The sequence below is a fragment of the Vulpes lagopus genome, chromosome 10 (genome assembly GCF_018345385.1).
Source record: "Vulpes lagopus strain Blue_001 chromosome 10, ASM1834538v1, whole genome shotgun sequence".
Lineage (NCBI taxonomy): Eukaryota > Metazoa > Chordata > Mammalia > Carnivora > Canidae > Vulpes > Vulpes lagopus.
The window spans coordinates 99,543,094-99,563,858 of NC_054833.1; the positions used below are offsets into that span (position 1 = coordinate 99,543,094).

At 41.0% G+C, this 20,765-nt stretch overlaps 1 protein-coding gene across 2 annotated transcripts in view; it reads right to left on the reverse strand.

The window, feature by feature from the left end:
• WWOX (WW domain containing oxidoreductase) overlaps positions 1-20,765 on the reverse strand; it is a 948,794-nt gene that overhangs the window by 695,392 nt on the left and 232,637 nt on the right. For both annotated transcript variants that reach the window (XM_041772247.1, XM_041772246.1), the window contains exon 6: positions 8,167-8,255. In XM_041772247.1, coding sequence (XP_041628181.1) covers positions 8,167-8,255 — 89 coding nt within the window. The remainder of the gene's footprint in view (positions 1-8,166; positions 8,256-20,765) is intronic.

Here is a 20,765-nt window from a genome sequence, read left to right on the forward strand (position 1 = left end):
AATTACTCTCATCATCAGCATTATATGGTTCCAAACCCCAATTAGGACTTCAGTGTCTTCATTATTTTAAAAAAACTTAGTTGTCTTTGTTGACCTGCTTTTCATATGGTGGTATTTCCAAACCTCAGCACAGCACGCTGTTCTTCTCAAACTCTTATCTCTTTTCCCAGCCTCTAAATATCAAAGAATATTGCTGAGTATCTGCAGAAAGTTGAAATTAACCAAGCATACAACTGTTGACTATTTACACCTACATATCTTGACCAGGCCTAACATAATCCATTTTCTAAGAAAAATGTCATGTATTTCTCATAATGACAAGGTGCTCTTAAATGAGTTATATTTCAAGAGATAGTGAGTTCAAATCCAAGGATTAGCAAGCCACAAATCCCAGACCGAATCTCAACTCCAACTCTTCCTGTTTTTGAAAATAAGGTTTTATTGGAACACAGAAACACCCAATCATTTACAAGTTCTCAATGGCTACTTCTGAATTACAAAGGTCTCACTCAACAATCAAGATGCACTCAACACTAGTTGCTACAGAGACCATCTGGCTCATAAAGGCAAAAATATCTATATCTATATCTATATCTATATCTATATCATCTATATCTATATCTATCTATATCCCTATATATATATATATATACATATATATATATATATACCCGATTCTTTATGGAAAAAACTTTGCTGACTTGTACTCTAGTCCAATGATTTAAATGGTCATTGTTGAACACCAGGAATAAAATTAATATTATTTGCTAGAGTTAAAAGACATAACATGGGTTATATATACATTGGTGGGATGGCGAGTGTAGTAGGAGGAAGCAGCCACAGAGTAATTGTATCTGTCCTCCAAAGCTAGGTTTTTATTCTTCCTGGAAGGGAAGTTTTTTTTGTGTCTTCAATTAACATACATCACTTTGATGTCATGAAACACGATAGTGATGGCTGAACCGAGAATTCTGTTGGGAAATCAAAACTGTTTATTTTGCAAACATCATTGTGGTTAATTCGAACACAGTTTCATGTATTCTTTAGCTGTGATGACTTTTAATGATGGCAAAAGGTTCACTGAATTTTTTTCTGACAAATTTAATTGCAACATGGCCCCTAATTAATGCAATAAATATTCTTCTCCACTAAGGATATGTTTTTGAAGATAGACATCATGGAAAGCTATCAAAAAATCCGCAAGCTTCATGACTATTCTAAGAGAGAAATAGGCATGGGAGAAGAGAGATGGCAAATGGTTTACTGCTAGTGTCTGGCCCAGTTCCTGGCACCATTGTAAGCATTGAATAAATAATGAAGTAAGGGGAAAAATGAAAAACTACACAGAAAAGGAGTGGAGCAGAAGTCAGATGAGATGAGGTACTTTGGTGCCCAAAACACATAGACTAATTATTTTCAGTATATGCCACTAAACCTTCCCAATGTACCTGTATATTCAAAGCAGGATGCTCTTATGGCAACCTTAATCATCCGGAAAAAAAAAAATGGCAAAAGCCAAGGGAAACAGATGTAGCAATAGCAAAGAAAATCAAGTCTAGCCATTTACTCTGAAAGGGAATTGCAAAGCATCACAATCAAATCAAGAGCTTTGTAAAGAGTCACAAAGAGCAGGGGAGGAAATACTCAGTAGAGTAAGAAGTACTCTGAGATCCTCACTGAAGCATCACTATAGTGACGATCATTTCTGCTTGGCTCCTGTGATGCTTCTAGCATGTGGGCAACATGAACCTCATTTTCACTCTGCACTTGGTTGCCAGGAATCTCAAAGCTCATTCTTAGGTCCAATGTTTAAGGACAGTGAAAGTCCTTATAAGATCCATACTTCCACTAGGACCATATCTTATTAGTCTACTTCATCCCCTTTCCCTACTTAAGTTTACATCTTATTCCTATTTTATCATACTGTATGTATTCTTAAAAACATCTTAGATCATTTTAGATCAAGATAAGAAAAACACATGTTAATAATAGTCATAGGCACAGTACACTGGTTATTCCATGCATGATGGCGTTCCTCTTCAAAACCATTTAAAAAAATGTATGTGATAATCTAGCTTTACACACATTTGGAAAGTGAGGCACAGAGATGCCAATAGTTTGCCCAAGGCCACAGTTAGTGAGGTAGCAGAGCTGGGATTTAAATCTAAGTTCAATTGAGCCACACCATGGGCTGGCTCTATGGCCCTAGTGCAAATCCAGCTCATCTCCTCTAACTCTAAATAAAATTTTATTGGAACATGGTCACGTTCATCTACTCAAATCCTGCCCATAGCTGCTTTCATGCTACAAAGGCAGAGCTGAGTAACTGCAACAAGTTACTCAGCTCTGGCCTGGAAAGTCTAAAATATTTATTTTGTTGGTTTGCAGGTTTGTTGACTCCTGAATTACACCATACTACCCTGCGTTAGTATTTTTGTTTAATAAGAAATGAAGTATATTAAATGTTTCTGAAATTTTTAAAACGAATTATATTAAAAGATGCCTAAAGAATTAAATTTAAGGGCAGCCCAGGTGGCTCTGCGGTTTAGCGCTGCCTTCAGCCCAGGCCCTGATCTTGGAGACCCGGGATCTAGTCCCATGTCGGGCTCCCTGCGTAGAGCCTGCTTCTCCCTCTGCCTCTCGTGCTCTCTGCGTCTCTCATAAATAAATAAATAAAATCTTTTTAAAAAAAGGAATTAAATTTCAGAGGCAAGAAATTTACTTATGAAGGAAATGTTCTTCCCTGGTATTTCTAAATATATTAACTGTTTCACAATATAATTTTTTGATATGCTAACATGTAAAATATATGGGATGGGGAAAAATTAACTTGTACAGTTTTTAAACTTTTCCCTAAAAAATTATAATTAAGATCTAGATTTAGAGAGTTCATTACAGCTAAAATATGCCTCTCCTTTTCTTTTTTCTTTTAGATTTCATACTGGGTAGAAAAGCAAAGCAATATGATCCTTTGCTAGGCAAACCAGAAATGGATTTCTCATGTCGAGCAAAGAGTAATGCAGATATGTTGGCTAAAACATTATTCTTAAAATTGAGCTGAGAAGAAAAAGAAAGATTAAGCTGTAATTTACACATCGGTCTTCAGGGTAATTTATCCCTCAAAATGTAGAATTTATTTATAATTTATGGCCCACCCACTTCCATAGAAGGATTTGCAAAAGTAAAATTTGGAATAAGGATCCAAGAATATTATATCTGGGATTAGTAGATTCAAGTTCTGAGAGTAATTTAGTAAAAAGTAAAAATAAATAGCTTTGTTAAAGACTATCCCCTTCAAATGTTTAAAAAATAAAGAAAGCATTCTTAGCATTTTTTTAAAAAACATCACTATTCTATATTATTTTCTAAATGAAACAAAGTCTAATTTCCTTAAATTATACTGGAGACAGAAAGTTGAGAAGGCAAAGTAAAAATCCATCATCAAAAATGAAGTTCTAGAAACCATCAGAATTGTATATATTATTTTAATATGAACTATCGATTTCAATTAATTTCTAGAACAAATCAAAGCCTTTTGTCAACATTGTAAGAGCTGATTGGTACCTGGGATCCAAGCCAAGAGTTTCCCATAGTATGTTCCATTACCAATTTTCAGAACTCCAGGATTGGAATCCAGGTGTCCATTATTTCAGGACTATCTGGAACTCAATTTTTTTAAAATATTTATTTATTTATTCATGAAAGACATGGGGGGGGGGTGCAGAGACACAGGAGGAGGGAGAAGCAGGCTCCATGGCGGAAGCCCGACATGGGACTCAATCCCGGGACTCCAGGATCGCGCCCCGGGCCAAAGGCAGGCACTAAACCGCTGAGCCACCCAGGGATCCCCTGGAACTCAAATTTTTAATATCTTCTGAAAAAGAAAAAAATATCTACAGAGCTTCTAGTTCTAATAGCTGTCAAACTGTTTCAGGCCCTGTTCAAAATATGCACTTTTCAGTAAACTAAACAGCTAGAAACTAGGAATGAAAATGTACAAAAGTGCCATAAACAACAGACTATTGGTGAAAAGCCTGTTGCATAAAATGCCAGTATTTGGTCTGAATGATTAGTAAAGATCCCAGCTCTCCATACTCTGATGGATGCCTCTGCCTGTCAGGCAGTGTGGAGCCTGGATGTTTTTCAGGATTGCAGTTTAAAGAAAATTTCCTTCAAAATTCAGTTTGGTTGGGACTTACCACAGGCTTTGGCTTGGAACTCTCCAGTAATGCCCAACATAATTCGACCTGAGACACACTGACCGACCACTACCAACACTAACTCTGGGGAGAACTGTCTGGAAGCGGGCAAAGGATTCCTGGCCTGACCACCCAGAAGAGTGAGAGGAGAATAGCAGAATGAATGGATGCAAGTTGAGATGGGCAGAGGTATGGAGCAGTCAGGGAGTGCTGAGCCCCCGAAAACTGGCACGGGCAAGCAGCCCCATGTGTCTTCTCCATAGCAGACTATGCTATCACCTATGCAGCAATCTTGCCCAAGAATTAAACGGGTATGGGACCAAGCCTCTACAGTTAGCTACACTTCACAAGAAAGTGAGGAGACAAAAGAACAAAAGAACATGTTCAACAACACCACAGGGATGCAGTTACTGAAGTATAGGATACAGAAAACTCTAGAAGGCAACCTTGTCACTCCAACAAGTTGCATTAATTACAAAAAAATTTTTTTGAGAGGAAACCTACAGATTAAAGTGCATTCATTGTGTTTGAACAAACAACTGATTTAGAGAAACTGGATGAGAGCATGGAAACATGTCTTGTTTTTAATGGCGTGAAGCTGCTAGATTTTGGAGCAACTTGTTACTCAGATACATCCCAGTACAGGAATCTGTGCTGAAACGTGGGACCGAAGTGTGAGACACAGCAAGAAGAGTTGTTCTCGATTCAGACACACTCGGGTTCAAACTGCAGATCCACCGCTGGCTAAAATTGGAAAAGCGATTTAGCCTCTCTGCGAAAGGCTGGAGCTTTTCAATTTGTAAACTAGAGATAAAAATGACTAATGCCTAGGGTTGCTGTAAGAAATTCAAGAGAGAATACCCGTATAAGTACTGAGCACCTTGCCTTGCACAGAATAAACAGCAAGCTGGCTGGCAGCTATTATTTTGTATAATCATTATTAGCAGCAGTGCTCATTCTAAAATAGCCTCCCACCCACCACCTCCTCCCCTCCCCAGAAAAAAGAAGATATCCCAGAATAGGCTAAACGCCCATGTCCTCCTGGTGGAAGGCAGATGGAGGGTGGGTCTGCATCACGACTGGCTGCCCCTTCAGCAGGGTTTGCACTTAGCATCTGTTTCTACCGTTCTCTGTGTTGGGCTACACAATCCGCCACCTCTCCTGGCACAAGGGAAGTGTGCATGAGCTGGAGCACGGACGTGGGGAATACACACAGGAGTGAGGAGCCTGACAGGACTTCTGGTGTACTCACAGGCTTCAAAATGGAATAGTAAATGGGAGTGTCCACATGGAATTTCAATGTGAGGGGTTTTTCCTCTCCTCAGTCCAACAGCACAAAAGGAGCCTGGTTCTGAACTGGCAGGCTTTCTTTCATTTGTCATTATGTTTTACACACAAGGAAATTTTCATGTCTGAAGATGGGAGGTGATGAGAAGCAGGAGGCTACACGTGGTTTTTGGCAGCCCAGCCACCTGCACTTAAATTCACTTCTGACAGTGCTCAGAATCTAAAGACCCGTAAGTACTAAACTGTCATCTGCCTATCCAGGAGAGATTTCACTTTGGCAGTATTTCAAAAGTAAAATCGCTCACTTTTTTATGCATATTTTCGCCACCACAATATTTCTCTAAGCCGTGTAAAAGGCTGGATCTCGAGAGACATATAAAAAGAGGTTTGTGGTACGGGGTTTTTGCTAAAAGGGAAATCGCCTTTGTTTCTAAACCTAGAAGTACAAAAATTCAGTCATTTGCTAAAATCTAGGATTAGGGCAAAACGGGTGATAGCTTTCTCCAAGAGTTTGAGGTTGATGATTACAAAAGGCAGTTGAATTTGATGATTTCTGAACTACTTTCCCTAACGGTCCTGTTACGACTTGGAAGACAGTCCTATTATGTAACAGTTGGCTCTCCTTGGCCATACTGCTGCTTCCAGTGCGGCCTGACAAAGGAGCTGGGGGAAGCATAGAGAGAGGCAGCACTGTGTCAGGGAGAGCGTGATAGTCAGAAGTGGATGCAAGTCCCACAGCGGCTCCCAGTCTGCCAAGTGACCCTGCAAGGGTCACTCACTGTCTCCGATCTCAGTTCCCACTGCATTTCAAGTGAAAGATGGGGCCGTGTGGTGGATGAGCAGGAGGCCTGAAGGGACTATAGCAGAGGCTCTGGGCTACCCACCCCCCAGCCCACTTCCCGGCTGGGAGCCCTCAGATAACCACCTTTTCCCTTCCAGTCTTGCTCTCCTCATCTGTATAACCGAATAAGAAATAGCAGTAAATCAGAAAATGCACACAAAAGGTTCTCAGTGCATGGCCCATAATAAGCACTGGATAAATGAACTGCTACTGCTCATTGCTGCTATTACTATTATTATTACTATTTTTCCAAATAACCACAAAACAGTAGGTTGAGGAGTCAGCTCTGAGCAATAAAACTGCTTGCTGGCCCCTGAGATTATGGCTTCGTGTCCAAGGGGAAGTAGGCTTCCAGTGGCCACTACTCTTCCCAGAGCCCAGAAGAGGGGCTGGGGCTTTGGAGGCACTCACTGAATGTGTGTTAAGTTAATGAGCAAGTGGATAAGTGAGTGATGAAGTTACATACAAGCAAATGTCTTCCAAGCTATTGCTGTACCCTGATCTGACCTTGCCTGGGAGCTCTGGAAAGGGCTGGCAGCCACCAGCTGGCAAACACTGTGGAGAACACACACATCAGGCTCACCCAGGTCTGTAGGCTCACCGGGGACATGACCCACTTGTTCTGTGAGTACGGGGCCTGCATTTACAGGGAGGGTGCAACTGCACTCAAGACTCTGACTCTAGATTTCAAACTCAAGGACTCAGCCCATTTGCTTGCTCCAGAAAAGGCTTTAGAGAGCAGACTTGTTGACAGTGTTCAAGAGCAGAGTGAGAAACTGAGGCAGATTCAAGAGAGACTGGACACTGGTCAGCACTGCAGGCACAGATCTACATAGTACCTTCTGAATATCTGGTTTAAATACCTCCCCATATATCCATCATCTGCTTGGAGAACTATAAAACCAATGCTCCCAACACAGCCTAACCCGAAGACAACTCGTCATTTATCAGCATTCTCCCAAATTCAGTCATTCTGATGCCACTTCTGGAACTATCTTATCCTTGGCACCACCTGTACTGTTATTAACTTAATCCTCATGTTTAAATCAATTCACTGAAAAAAAAATTAAATGCAGTTATTTTTTTAAATGAAATTTAAACCACTACATTAAATGAGAAACCAGTATTGCTTGCCCTCAATATGAGGGAACCATAAAAATAAACACTTGGAAACAAAATATTGTAATTAAAATGGAGCTAGCCACCACTGCTTGCTCCAGCTCCAGGTCTGAGGTCTGCTCTCTCTCTGTTAGGAAAGGAGGTTGGCATGTGATGGCATAAACACTTGCCAGGCCCTAGCTAAGGCTTCCTCCTTCGGGCATTCTGAAAAACAAAAAAGAAGGAAAGAAAAGAGTAACCTTCTCACAATATGAGTCCATGTTTTGGAACCACGTTCACACACCGCATAAAATGGTTGCAGACGTAGAAACAGTAGAACCTTCTCCTGTCTGATTCTCGGCCTCCTTGAAGGACTGGATTAGTAAGGCAATTAAAATGCTTTTCCTCAATTCTAAGATACACGGCAAACACATCGGTGATCAGGACACATCCTACAATCAGCTGGCTTTTATTAGCTATTTTTACTAGTGTTTGAATACTGTCTTTCCTTTTTTATTGGGGGAGCTGTTATTAGATTGATGACACATCTCATAATGAGGGTGACTCAAGAAGTCAAAAAAATACGGTACACCTTAACAGGGCCAATATAAATGAGCCTGCTGTTTGGGCGCCAGGACAACACAACAGCCTTGCATTGGTGTTTTCCCAATTGTGTTCATCTGATAAAGACATTACAATAGCAAGATATTATGATCTATAACCCTCCACTGGAACACTCACACATTCTTGGCCTTGAACGCTTGAGCAAAATGCTGCACGCTACGGAGCAGAGCGAGGTCCAGGGTCATTGCTTCTACCTTGGCTTTGTGCTGGAATGAGAGAAAATAAAAAGAAATGATAAATAACAGCAAGTTTAGTTCATGGTATCAAGTTACAGTAAATGTGTTATGGAACATGTCGGAATTCCCCTGTTTAATATTAGACGCCCAGAGAGAATATAAATCATTGGAATGAATGGAAGAACAGGGCTTTTACTGCCAAGTTTGGGAGGATGTGAGGCTGGGAATCTGCTAAAACCACAGGCTGGGGGTTGTGCTGTTTCACTCAGTGCACAGAGGATCCAAAGGGTCTTCAAGCTTAAGCATCTCCTCTCAATCTGTGTCCTAAAATAAAAACTCTAAAAATAAGGGAATGCCAGGACAAAGCCTGGCTCGTGTAAAAATTCAGTAGATGATATTTTAATCTCAAAAGCTGCCATGCAGGTTCTGAAATGATTCCGTTGAGCCTGCATCAAAAATTAAAGATGATTCATTTAGAGAAAGTACAAAGCAGGCAAAATTCATTTATTCCAATGGACCCCGAGTGACCTAGATCCCACAAAGGAGCTCTGGTTTCACAACCCAGGAAACCCTCCAGATAGGTGGGGCACATGTAGATGATGACAATAACTACAGTCTGTTCCAGGCTGACTGTGGCCTGGGTACTTCCATGCACCAGCTTGTTTCCTCCCCATAACAACTGAATGGGTTATACTTCCCCTATTTTACATGTGGCCTCATTAAAGATCACAGAACTAAGAAGTGTCAAGGGTGAGGATTCACCCCAGTATGCCTGACACAAAAGCCCACATTTCCTTCTTGACAGAACCTAGAAGGCCAAGGGCATCAGGATTTGAAGCAATCATGTTCCACTGGAGAGCATCCTAGCATAATTCTGGAAAGACCAGGGTTACCATCCAACTTGTTCTGTGTTTATGGGGCACCCCCAGTTTTTAAGTCTGGCTGGGCTGCAGGGTATGTAATTAAATACGATCACTTCTTAGACCCACCTCCTCCAAAGGACGGACAGCCAAGAATGCCAGAGCCACTGCCTGTTCAGGTGAGGAAAGTCCCAGCGAGCAAACGGCAAGCCTGGGAATTCTCATCTAGCCTGTGATGCTACAGTGAGAATGCAGAGATGAACGTGGTACCTCTAATGCTATGAAGGAGATGCAAACAGCACTGCCATGCACATGCTCCATTCAACTGTCTTACTTGGGGGAGGGGGTCCCACAAACTATGCTGAGATGCTTAGTCTTAGCATCCTGGGCTGTAACCCAAGTACCAAGCCTTGAACAATAAGCATCAGCCAGAGGCAGCAGGGAGGCCAACTGACCTTGGCCATTGCACATTCTGAGCCTCATTTGTAAAAGGCAAATATTATCTCCTCACAGACTTGTGAGAATGGGTGTAAAGTACCTAACATCCAGCCTGGAAGAGAGAACTTCACTAGAAGGAGATAAGATGTCTACTGTGCCCAATTCTTTCTGGTCTGCAGCGAACTGTAGTTTGGGTGGGCTACGGCGCAGCACAATGGATGGAATGATGTTAATGAAGAGTGCGTCAGACCAGCTTGCTGTTAGATCCTGAAGGATCCAGGGTATGTCTCCTAAAGAGCTCAGTTTTAGGGAAAGGGATGTAAGGTGACTAAATGACTGCCCCAAGCCCTAATAGCATATGGATGTTGTGAAGGCAGGTTGGCCAGTGTAGATTGAAGGTCCTTGAGTAACAGTGGCAGGTGCACAAATGTGCCAATTTTGGAAGGAGGAGGAGAAGCATTTAACCTGAGCCAGGAATGTGCTAACACATGGGTTTTGTTATGAGTTTCTAAGACCAGAGAAGAACAAAGGTGGAGGATCCAGAATGACTTGAGGCCATACCCCTTGTCTTATAGAGAAAGACACCACTGATGGCAAAAATGAATGCCCTTGAGTGAGATTGTACTGTGTAGAGAGCTTGGGCCTCCAGACCAGGAGATAAATGCCACTCACCTCCTGTCTGCATGGCTGATTAACTGTCCCATGACTAAAATCTCTTCAGAGTACCGAGCCTGTCAATGGCTAACTTGTATTCCTCATAGATTCTTATGCCTCATAAATGCTTCACTACCCAGCTTGACATTAAGAGTTAGCAAATAAAGTGGCTTTTTACCCTCATCCTACCTGCTCTGGCCTCAGCCTTACTTCACTTAGGGCATGATGCTCACTGCTGCACACAGACTCTTACAGAACTTTGAGTGTATCACAAGAGGAAACCCAAATACTCATTGTATTGGGGAAAATGGTGAAGACATCATTCCTCTCAGCCAAACCCCTTAGAGACTCCCTAAGGGACATGCAGCCTATGTATCATAAAAATGCATATACATATTTCCCTCATGAAACGGTAAGAACATTCCTAGATGGTGACCCCAAAGCAATCTCCCAAAGAAAACGATGGCTCAGCCAAGTGGGCCACTGTAACCTTCTGTATGCGTAACTTACACTGGTCCTTCCCCTTCACTTTAAAATAAGGTACAGAGCTGCCACTACCAATGAGAACAAAATCAGAACATACACATCTAGAGGGAACAAGGGGTCACAAGCCACCAAGTAGTTCAACAGACTAATCCACAGGCTGTGGGTTACTAGGCTCCTGGGGACAGTGATTCAAGTCTACACACTATTACTCAGGTAATTCTCTTGCCCCCGGCATCAGGTTTCCTGTTTCTGCTACTGACCCTGAGAAATGCAGAGAAATTGAGTGCAATCTGGTAAATTCAGGGAAGGAAAAAAAGAAACACCACTTTTAGAATCAGGGAGCGTGGATGTGTTTGTGTGCGTTTTGGGGGCCAGGAGGAAGGGTTGCTTTTCTGATTGTCTAACAAATCTGACAGCATTATAGAACTATTTAATGCAAGATGTGCCCTAAACCAGGATGCAGTGGCTGAGGCACTGCAAACAGAACCCATTTCTGAGGGATAAACTGCTGAGGGCTAGGTTGAGGCAAGAGGCTCTATCTGCCAGTGTGATCTTTCCTGCCACATCTGGCCAGGAACCTGGAACTGACCACAATGCACTTCCCTGGTTTTAACTCACCAACTTTCTGTTGTTGTTAACTTCAATTTGGAACTAGTTATGGACTCCCAAGAAGTGGCAAAAATAGCACCAAGAGTGCCCATACACCTGCCTCCCAGCACCACCAATGGTGACATCTTATCCATGTCTATAGGACATTATCAGAACCAGAAAATCAACAGTGGTGCAAACACAGCTCATTAAACCACAGACTTACCTGGGCTTCACCATTTTGGGGAGACACTCATTTTCTTTTATTCGGAATATATTTGTGTATACTTCTATGACATTTTATTCTATTCATTTTATTCAAGATACATATAACAATCACCACATGCAAGATACAGACTGTTCCACCACCACTAAAGAACTGGTGGGTTTTTTTAAAATTAAGAAATGTTAAATTAGCATTTGCCATCTACAACATGAGAAGTCCAGGCCTTGTTTGGGCAGGGTCTGCTCTTTGGATTGGCAAAACAAGCACATTTACAAAGTCCCAAACCCCTTTGTAGCTTACAATGGGCAATAAGATACCATCCAAATTCATTAGTATGACTCACTCAACTGCCTCCATACCAATCAGGAGGAGGCGATTCAGTATCTTTACTGAACAGCTCCCAAACCTCAATGTCTTAAAACAATCAAGGATTACTACTTGCTCACACTTCATGCCCATCTCAGGTCAGTTAGACCGTGTTTGCCGTGGCTAGCCAGGGTCCCAGGCAGATGGGGCCTCCACCTTCTGTAATATCACTAGCCTTTAGCGTGAAGACGAGAATGTGACACACTGTACATAAGTGGATCTCAAGGCCCCACCCTGCAGTACAGATGTTGCTTCTGATCACATTTTGTTGGCAGAGCAAGTCATGTGGTTATGCTTAGCTTAGGAAGGTACAACCCTCCATGTACTCAAAAATACAAATGGAAATATAAATAAATAAATGAATGAATGAATGAATGAATGAATATATATATATGTATGTGTGTGTGTGTATATATATATATATATATATATATATATATATATATATATATATAAATGGTAATGACTAACACCCAGTCCATGACTTTGCCCTTTCCAGAGTTATTTCAGGCTACTTCCTATTTTACACGTTCATTAATTACAGAAAAATTCAGAAAAGACAGATGAATAAGGACAAACAAAAGGCATCTACAATCCCACTAACTCCAAAATAAACTGTTAACCTTCCATATGTCCCTCCCTTCTCCTTTGCCATCTAGATAGACAGATCTATCTACCCATCCTTCCATCCATCCATCCACCTACCCACCTTTGTTTAACAGGAAGAACTTCATACCAAGAGCTTTGAATCTTAAAATGCTATAAAATGCCTCTCTCAACCCTTCCCCAAATCCTCACTCTTCTCTCTAATCACACCAGTATACAATCTTCTCATCTCAGGCAGAATAAGAATGTAAATTTATTTTAAATTATGTATACAGATGCTGGTACCCATCATTTTAAGACAGAACTGCACAGGTGGCATCCCACACATGAAGCATCAGGCAACTTCTAAGTAGCTGAGAAGCCCACCTGCTCCCGACACCCCGGGCTCAGCCAGAAAAGCATAGTAATTAAGCAACCCACATGCTCTTCCTCCATTTCCCTGGGATACGGGGACACTTGCTGGTGACACAATTCACGGACACCCTCAATAGGCCAAGTCTTCTTGGACTTTATTAAGTTCCAAAATCTGCCTGAGTGATTCAAGAGTCTGTAAATGCCAAACCAAAAGGACTGCTCATTATATGAGTTGTTGTCATTAAATGAGTGATCTCTCATATCATTTTATGACTACAAACTAGCCAAGTGTGACTCAGATGTGATACCGCCTGAAACCAAAAGAACCATATGGGGATCATGCGGTATTTAAACAGAGAAGTGGGGAAATGTTGTCATCCACAGCAGAGACAGCAGAGCCAGGCTGACCTGGAAGCCACAGCCCCGTGTGGTCACAGCCCTGGTAGCATTGACTTCAGGGCAGCTACATGGATGCTCTCGGCCTCAGCTGCCTCAATGGAAAATGGGCATTTGCCTTGTATGGTTGGGGTAAAGATGAGATATCCTGTATATAAGCCCTGGGGCACTTAAAGAATGACTATTACTCGGAAAGCCACTGCTAAAACAGGATACTCCTTATTTTTCAATAATAAAGCATATTAGTAATTGTGGTCTCCCTTCGTTATTTCATAAAATTAACATAAGTAACTCAGAGAAAGTATGAATAGCAATTCAGCAAAGGAGGTGATATCTGACTCCAAAGCAGGAAGAAGGGGGCTTGCTGAATCCCCCCGAGGCCATGTAATCCAGTTTCCAAATTCAATGAGTGGTTTGAACCTAAAAGATATTGGTAAAGGCCATAGACTCAAGCTGTATTGTCTGGGTCAGCACTGACCAGATGGGCAAGTTACGTCTCTCATTTGTACATTCAGCTTTTCCTTCTATAAAACAGAAATCCTGGTAGCACCTGCCTTACCAGGAAGTGAGGTGATCTGTGTAAAACACTTGGAATAGTGTCTGACTACTTGACAAGTGTTCTGTAACTGTTAGCAATGAATATCCTTATTGTGATTATTTTTGTTGTCATTCATACCTTGTTAGCACCATCACCACCACCACCACCACCATCAGCATCATCACCATTACCACCACCACCATCATCATCATTATCATCACCATCATCACCACCACCACCACCACCAGCAGCAGCAGCATGGAATCATTTCACTCGTCACTGCAAGGGCTGAATGGGACATAACTGGCCAACAGGAATGATCATAGAAGGCTGGCCATGAGCCCTTGCCGCATAGTACCTTTTATTCCTACCAATCCCCAACCCAATGGGGGCAGCTGTCACCCACCATTTTATAGATGTAGAAACTGAAGTTCTGAAAGCTCTTACACAACTTCACCCAGATAACAGTGGCGGAGCCAAGGTTCACCCTAAGCCATGATTTTAATCACTCTTCCATGTTCCAAAATGCCCACAAAAACTTCCTGTTCTCTCCCCATCAACTCCCCCTCAACTCCTCCCAGAGGCCCTCACATCAAGGCCAACCCCAGGAAACCCACTAGGTCTATCAGTGCCTTATAAAGAAGCAGCATACTGTCCTGCTGTTGGTCAACCATAAGAGAGACAATATTTACAAGTGTGAATTCATTCACTAATTCTGCCTCTAAAGGTAAATATATATATTCCACAGCTTCTATTTCCTTTACTTATTTTCTTCTTCCCCATATCATTGCATCACTCATAATCTGCTTATCATCAGTGGAAGAACAAAAAAGATAATATCTCATGGCAATAGGCCTTTAGAAGACTGTATTTTTGTAACTAATTCAAGTGGCCAACCATACTTCAAAAACAAACTTTCACTTGAAAATCATCATTAATTATACACTCCCTGTGAATTAGCTGGGAGTGTACCAATGCGTTTGCCCCACAATCTGATTTCTCCCTGTAACGAACCCAAAGTATTTGGTGTGGGAACCAAGAGCTGTTGGGCGTTATGTGTCATGCTCAGTTAATCAAGTAAGTATACTTCAAATCTAGTATGTGACCCTTGCTTCCTCCACTCACCTTGACCACACACACACTTTTGACCCAATCCTAGAGCAGGAGCTCTAGTGAGAAGAGTTCTTCATTTTGTGTTGAAACCATCATCTCTGAGTTGGTCAAAAAGAAGAGTACACAATACAGTTGGAGGTTGGGAAGATGGAAAAACCCAGATACACTGAGCAAGTGCAGGGAGCCCAGCCTCCAGCATGCCCAGAGGAAATTCTCCTTCAGCAGTGGGGGCTCATCCCATGCAATGGCAGATACAAGATTTACTGTTTAAGGGCAATGAGCTATTGAATATTCTAACTTGAAGGTGCCAATCTAGGAGGATTTGATGGGTGTGCACCTACACCTCTCTAACACTGATAGAAGAATTCATTTCTGTGCTCCTCTAAAAAAAGTTCTCATTTACATACATTTATTAATTATAAAAGCTGAAAAAATAAGGAGCACCTATGATATGCTTGGCATTTATTTTTCACTTAAGAGTAATGTGAAAAATCTTTTGAAGTGTATATCATTTCCCCCATTTTATAGACTAGAAAACAGAGGCTGATAAAAGTTTAAAGTGGCATGGCTAGTGAGACACAGACCCAGGTTTCCAACTGAGATGTGGCCAGCTCCCAAACTCCTACCTTTGCTGGATAGCACACTACGCTGTACCCCTGTCGTCATATTCTTCAACATATAACACCAAGAAGCTATAAAGAAATTAACATCATCTATATATTCTTATTTGTGTCTATTTTATATCATATTTATTTTATACGCTTAGAATTTACAAGAGAAGCCTATTGCTGAAGGAGAAAATGTAACTAAGGCAATAATCTACATTCAGAGCTTATTGCTAATGGCATCCTGCAAATTCTAATCCAATGGGCCTTAATTGCATTATGCTGATGTCTCTCACCCTTCCACTTTACATACTCTCAGTCCTGATTTTATGTTCTGAAACCTTAAATAGGACTTGTCACATTTACAACAGCAACAGACACTGGCGCTGAGCATAATATTGACATGACATTATTCACTGAACTACAATGCAGACCTAACTAAACTGGTTTAATAATTCATCAATATCCTATGTGGGACTTCAGAGCACTAATTTCTCCAGTATAATTTAAGTGATGTTGGTGGTGGCAAAAAATGGCAATCTCCTCACTGAGGAGCGCAAAAGTGGATGGATTCTCATATCTACTTTCGGCTCTGGTACCTTTCCATCAAACAACCCACACCAGATCATGAGTAAATTGACAGGGAGTTTGCCCAATCTTGGCTGAGCCTAAACATCAAAAGTATGCACTGGTAAATGCTCTTCCTGATAGGGCATCCCAGAGAAAAAGAGAGTCTGAGTCTCTTTTCTGACTCTAAACATTGCATTGGTCTGCATACCACTATGCATTTAACAAGAAAAATACTCTTAGAGAAGGTTCTATGTCTCCAAGTAGGGAACCAAACCAAAAAAAAAAATCCTAAGCAAAGCCCAAGAGTTTTTGTAAAGTCTTGAGGGATACGGACTGAATTTGTCATTTCTAACCTTTAGATCAACCCTCAGCATCAACCCCTACTCCAGGGTCCCCATGAGCACGGCCTAACCCTTCCCTCCTCTCCCTTGCAAAATACACAAACAGCCCTAATAAGAAAATCATGACAACTCTTTCTTCATTATATACAGGTCAAAATTTTTGCCTTGTGTTGCTGGAACTCAATTTATAAAATAACTGTATCAATATCTATAGGTAATTGTGAGGCTGATTCAAGGAGAAATTGCACTGGGTAACAGCTTATTTAATCTGGTGTATGAGTTACATGCCACGTAAAGCAAAACTATTAAAAATGCTTAGACAGTAATTGGCAATATTTTGCACTCTGGATAAAAAATGCTTATCTTGCCAGAAACTAACAAGAGAGTGAAAATATTCGAAAACCTTCCAATTTCCCTCTATGCAATGCATTCACTTTGCAGCTTAAAAACAGTTTAAGGAAGGACAGCGGATGGCACAGGAGTTTGGCAGTCAACATGATTGTGCATTTATGCCTTGCTATTGAAGAAAGAGCCTTTTTTCATAGTGAATTTTTCATTCTAATGTAAGTGATGATTTACGTTAACTATAGGTAAAGCATGGTTACATTTTCCTGAAGGATTGCAGGCAAGTAAAGAGTACTACAATAAGTTGAAGCATAAAAGCTTTCTCTGTCATAATATTTATTATAATGGCATATAAAATAGCTGAAATAAATAATAGATGACTAAAGGTAAATTCATATGATAAAGAATCCTTCAGCAGACACCATTACTTTTGACTGCTCTAGTTTTATACACAGTTGAAGACTCTTAATAAACAGGCCCTATATCTTATGTAAGTACTGGAAACATCAAAGATGTGCTTAAAAGGCAACATACTGGACATGAGCTAATTTACTGTATAATTATATTCTCAACAGGAACAGTATATATATTTTGAATGTTTAATAGCTGTGTTCTTCATGAAACTTGTTAAGCATTGGAACCCCCCCTTTTGGGAAAGTCACAGATAGAAGTATCAGTGCACTCCCCCCTCATTTCACAAAGAGGTGCAGAATTGAAAACACAGAGATCTGGTGCCCATTGATTACCTGGTGGCAAGCCAAGAATGCTTAGTTGAATATAAAGAGAAAAGTAAGATTTCTCTGCTATGGTTTAGAGGGTTCTGAATTCCTCACAAAGGACTCATGAAGTTTGGAGAACCTCAGATGGAGAGAAGTGATCATAAATACAATCTTTACTATGGAGAATACCACACATGGATTGGACAGCGTCTCTCTCAAGGGTTCTCAAGCAGAAGCACTCTACTTCTGAAAGGACATCTGGCAAAGTCTGCAGAAGTTCTGGTTGCCACAGCTTGTTGGAGGGGTGTACCGGCATCTAACAGTAGAGGTTAGCAATCCTACTACACATCCTACAACAAACAGGTAGCACCCTGACAACCGGCCCCAGATGTCAACAGTGCCAACTTGTACGTGTGAGTTTGGTGAGAGGATCTCTGACCCACGCTAAGTAGTCAGTCTTCAGCTACTTAAATGTATCATGGGTTGTAAAAATCAAACTGGCTCCCTGATGAAAGTACAAATAATGCACAAGTGGATTTTATGAAGTGAAAACAATTCCCAAATCCCACTACCCAAAGATAATGAGAATGACAGCGTGACACAAATCCTTCCCAAATATAATTTCTACACATACAAAAACATGGCACAACAATGTTTTCCTACAAACACAGTATTGTAGCTTACATGTTATTTTATAGTATTGTTTTTCCCAACTAATACATAATCTGATGTATCTTAATAGAACTCTACTCCCACTTATTCCAACCAGTATGTTTAGGTCATTGAAGGGGCTGCTCAATCATTTATTAAAAACTGATCCCCTTAGGAGAACACAGCTGTCCACAACCTTCACTAGCTTTGGGAACTTACTGCTTAAATTCCCAGCGTCTAACCTTCCCTGTCTATAAGAAAAGAAATCATAGAAGACTGTCCTCCTCAGGGTTGCTGTGAGGATTCAGGGAGATAGGAGCCATGAAAAGCACATTATATTATACGGATGCTCTGGGAGTGTTAACCATTGCTCTTATTGTAATTAATATTATTTTATATTCTTTCCAGTTTCTTGTTACTGAAAGCAATGCTGCAATACCTGTACTTCACCATATCTGAAGAGTTTTTTTTTTTTTTTTTTTTTTTTTTTTTTTTTTTTTTTTATGATAGTCACAGAGAGAGAGAGAGGGGCAGAGACACAGGCGGAGGAAGAAGCAGGCTCCATGCACCGGGAGCCCGATGTGGGATTCGATCCCAGGTCTCCAGGATCGCGCCCTGGGCCAAAGGCAGGCGCCAAACCGCTGCGCCACCCAGGGATCCCTGAAGAGTTTCTATAGGAGAAAATTCCTGGAAGTAGAATTGCTAGATCAAGAGATGTCCACATTTTAAATCTTGATTGATTTTGCTGGGTGTCCTCCAAAAAGGTTCTAACAATTGCCATTCCCAAGAATGCTGAGGGAGACCACGAAAGAAAACCCAAACAACCAATAATTCACATTGACATTTATAGTAAATTAAAATGCAAAGTTTTATAATTCGATCTCAAATACTGATACCCAGCAAGTGTCACAGAGCAGGTTTTTGAGACAGGATTTAATTGAGGAAACGAATGAAAACACGTACCACCAAACTTAGGACAAATTCAGAAGGAGAGATAAAACTAGGCTAATGAGGGATCCCTGGGTGGTGCAGCGGTTTGGCGCCTGCCTTTGGCCCAGGGCGCGATCCTGGAGACCCGGGATCGAATCCCACGGCGGGCTCCCAGTGCATGGAGCCTGCTTCTCCCTCTGCCTGTGTCTCTGCCTCTCTCTCTCTCTCTGTGACTATCATAAATAAATAAAAATTTTAAAAATTTAAAAAAAAGTTAAAAAAAAAAAACTAGGCTAATGATATTAGCAGCAATGGCTTTCCATAAGCCATTTGGGAAGCCGGGCATTTCTCTTGCTGCTTCATGCTGGCAGGCTTGGCCACAATGCTGGATGATGGAGATGAACTTGGTATGCAAAGCATGCGGTAAACACGGAACAGCATTATCAAAGCTGAGAAGTGACCATGGTGGTTATTTTTAGTTTATGGATGAATCCAAAGGGAGAAACCTTTCAAAAGTTCTACAAAAACAAGGCAAAGTATTCAACAAATAATATGTAAAAGATAACACACACATACACACACACCTCAGAGAAAAATGAGGCGGCATGTGCCTAAGCAGCCTCTTCTAGGTTCCAACCAAAACACCCATAAAGGCAGAAACAGATGAGGACACACACAAAAGAAAGGTCACAGTTAAGTGATCCCCAAATGCTGGGCATCTTTTACATGAGCTGCAAAACCAAATAAATTATGTTTAAAAAGGGGTTGGAGACAGAACTGAAACAACAATAACAAGGAAGGTATTTTTTATAGAAGGGAGATTTCACTGAGTCATTAAATCATGTATGGTTTAGTTAACATGAGAGATATAAATAACTTTACACTTTGTAAGAGAAAATTTAGGTATGTATGTAGAAATTGCCAGAGTGACTCTGAGAGAGAGCAAGACAGAGGAGGAAAGAGAGAATGAAGGAGAGAGTGAAGGAAGGAAGGGGAGAAGGACAGAAGGAAGAGCTTTTAGCTTCTAAACGAGCAGCAGGGGAGGGATATATGGGATACATGAAATATAAAGAAACTGGATCAATCCAAAAAAGTATCCAAAAAGAAAAAAAAAAGTATCCCAAAATAATTAAATTTAATAATAAAGGAAAACACTTAGTAGAGAGGAAACATGAAATAAAATTCAGAAATGAGTATTAATATAACCATACTCATGAGGAATATAAATGTACTTAAATTCACATATTAAAAGGCAGAAACCAACAAACTAGATTCTAAAAATCACCTCCAGGTAGTATATATGGAAAGAGAGAACTATCATCCCTCAAAATAGCTCTCCCCTTTCCACAGTGTGGGGTTCGCAGAGAAAGGAGTAGAGCCAGAAAGTACATTTCCCAGTGCACAGGGAGGTGGGTGGAGCATCCAGGCTTCTACCAAAGGCCTGTAAGTGGAAGGATGTGTAACTCCAGGGCTGTTCCTCTTATGAATTAGGCGGCGAGTATTTTCATTCTCCTTCCTTATGATGAATGTAGATTATACTATTTTCCTAGGGCCAGAGGGGCCCAAGGTGAAGAAAGCTGGGATATTTATTCACCAAATGAACAACAGCCACCTGTTGATCAGGGACATCCATGTGGATCTGTGTCATACACTGGAAATCACTTGGTAAAACTGTTTTCTGTCTACCCCTTGGAAGGCCAATCAAGTACCTGCCAAGCCAGAAGCTCAAGAGAAAAGCCAAAGGTCAGTGTGTA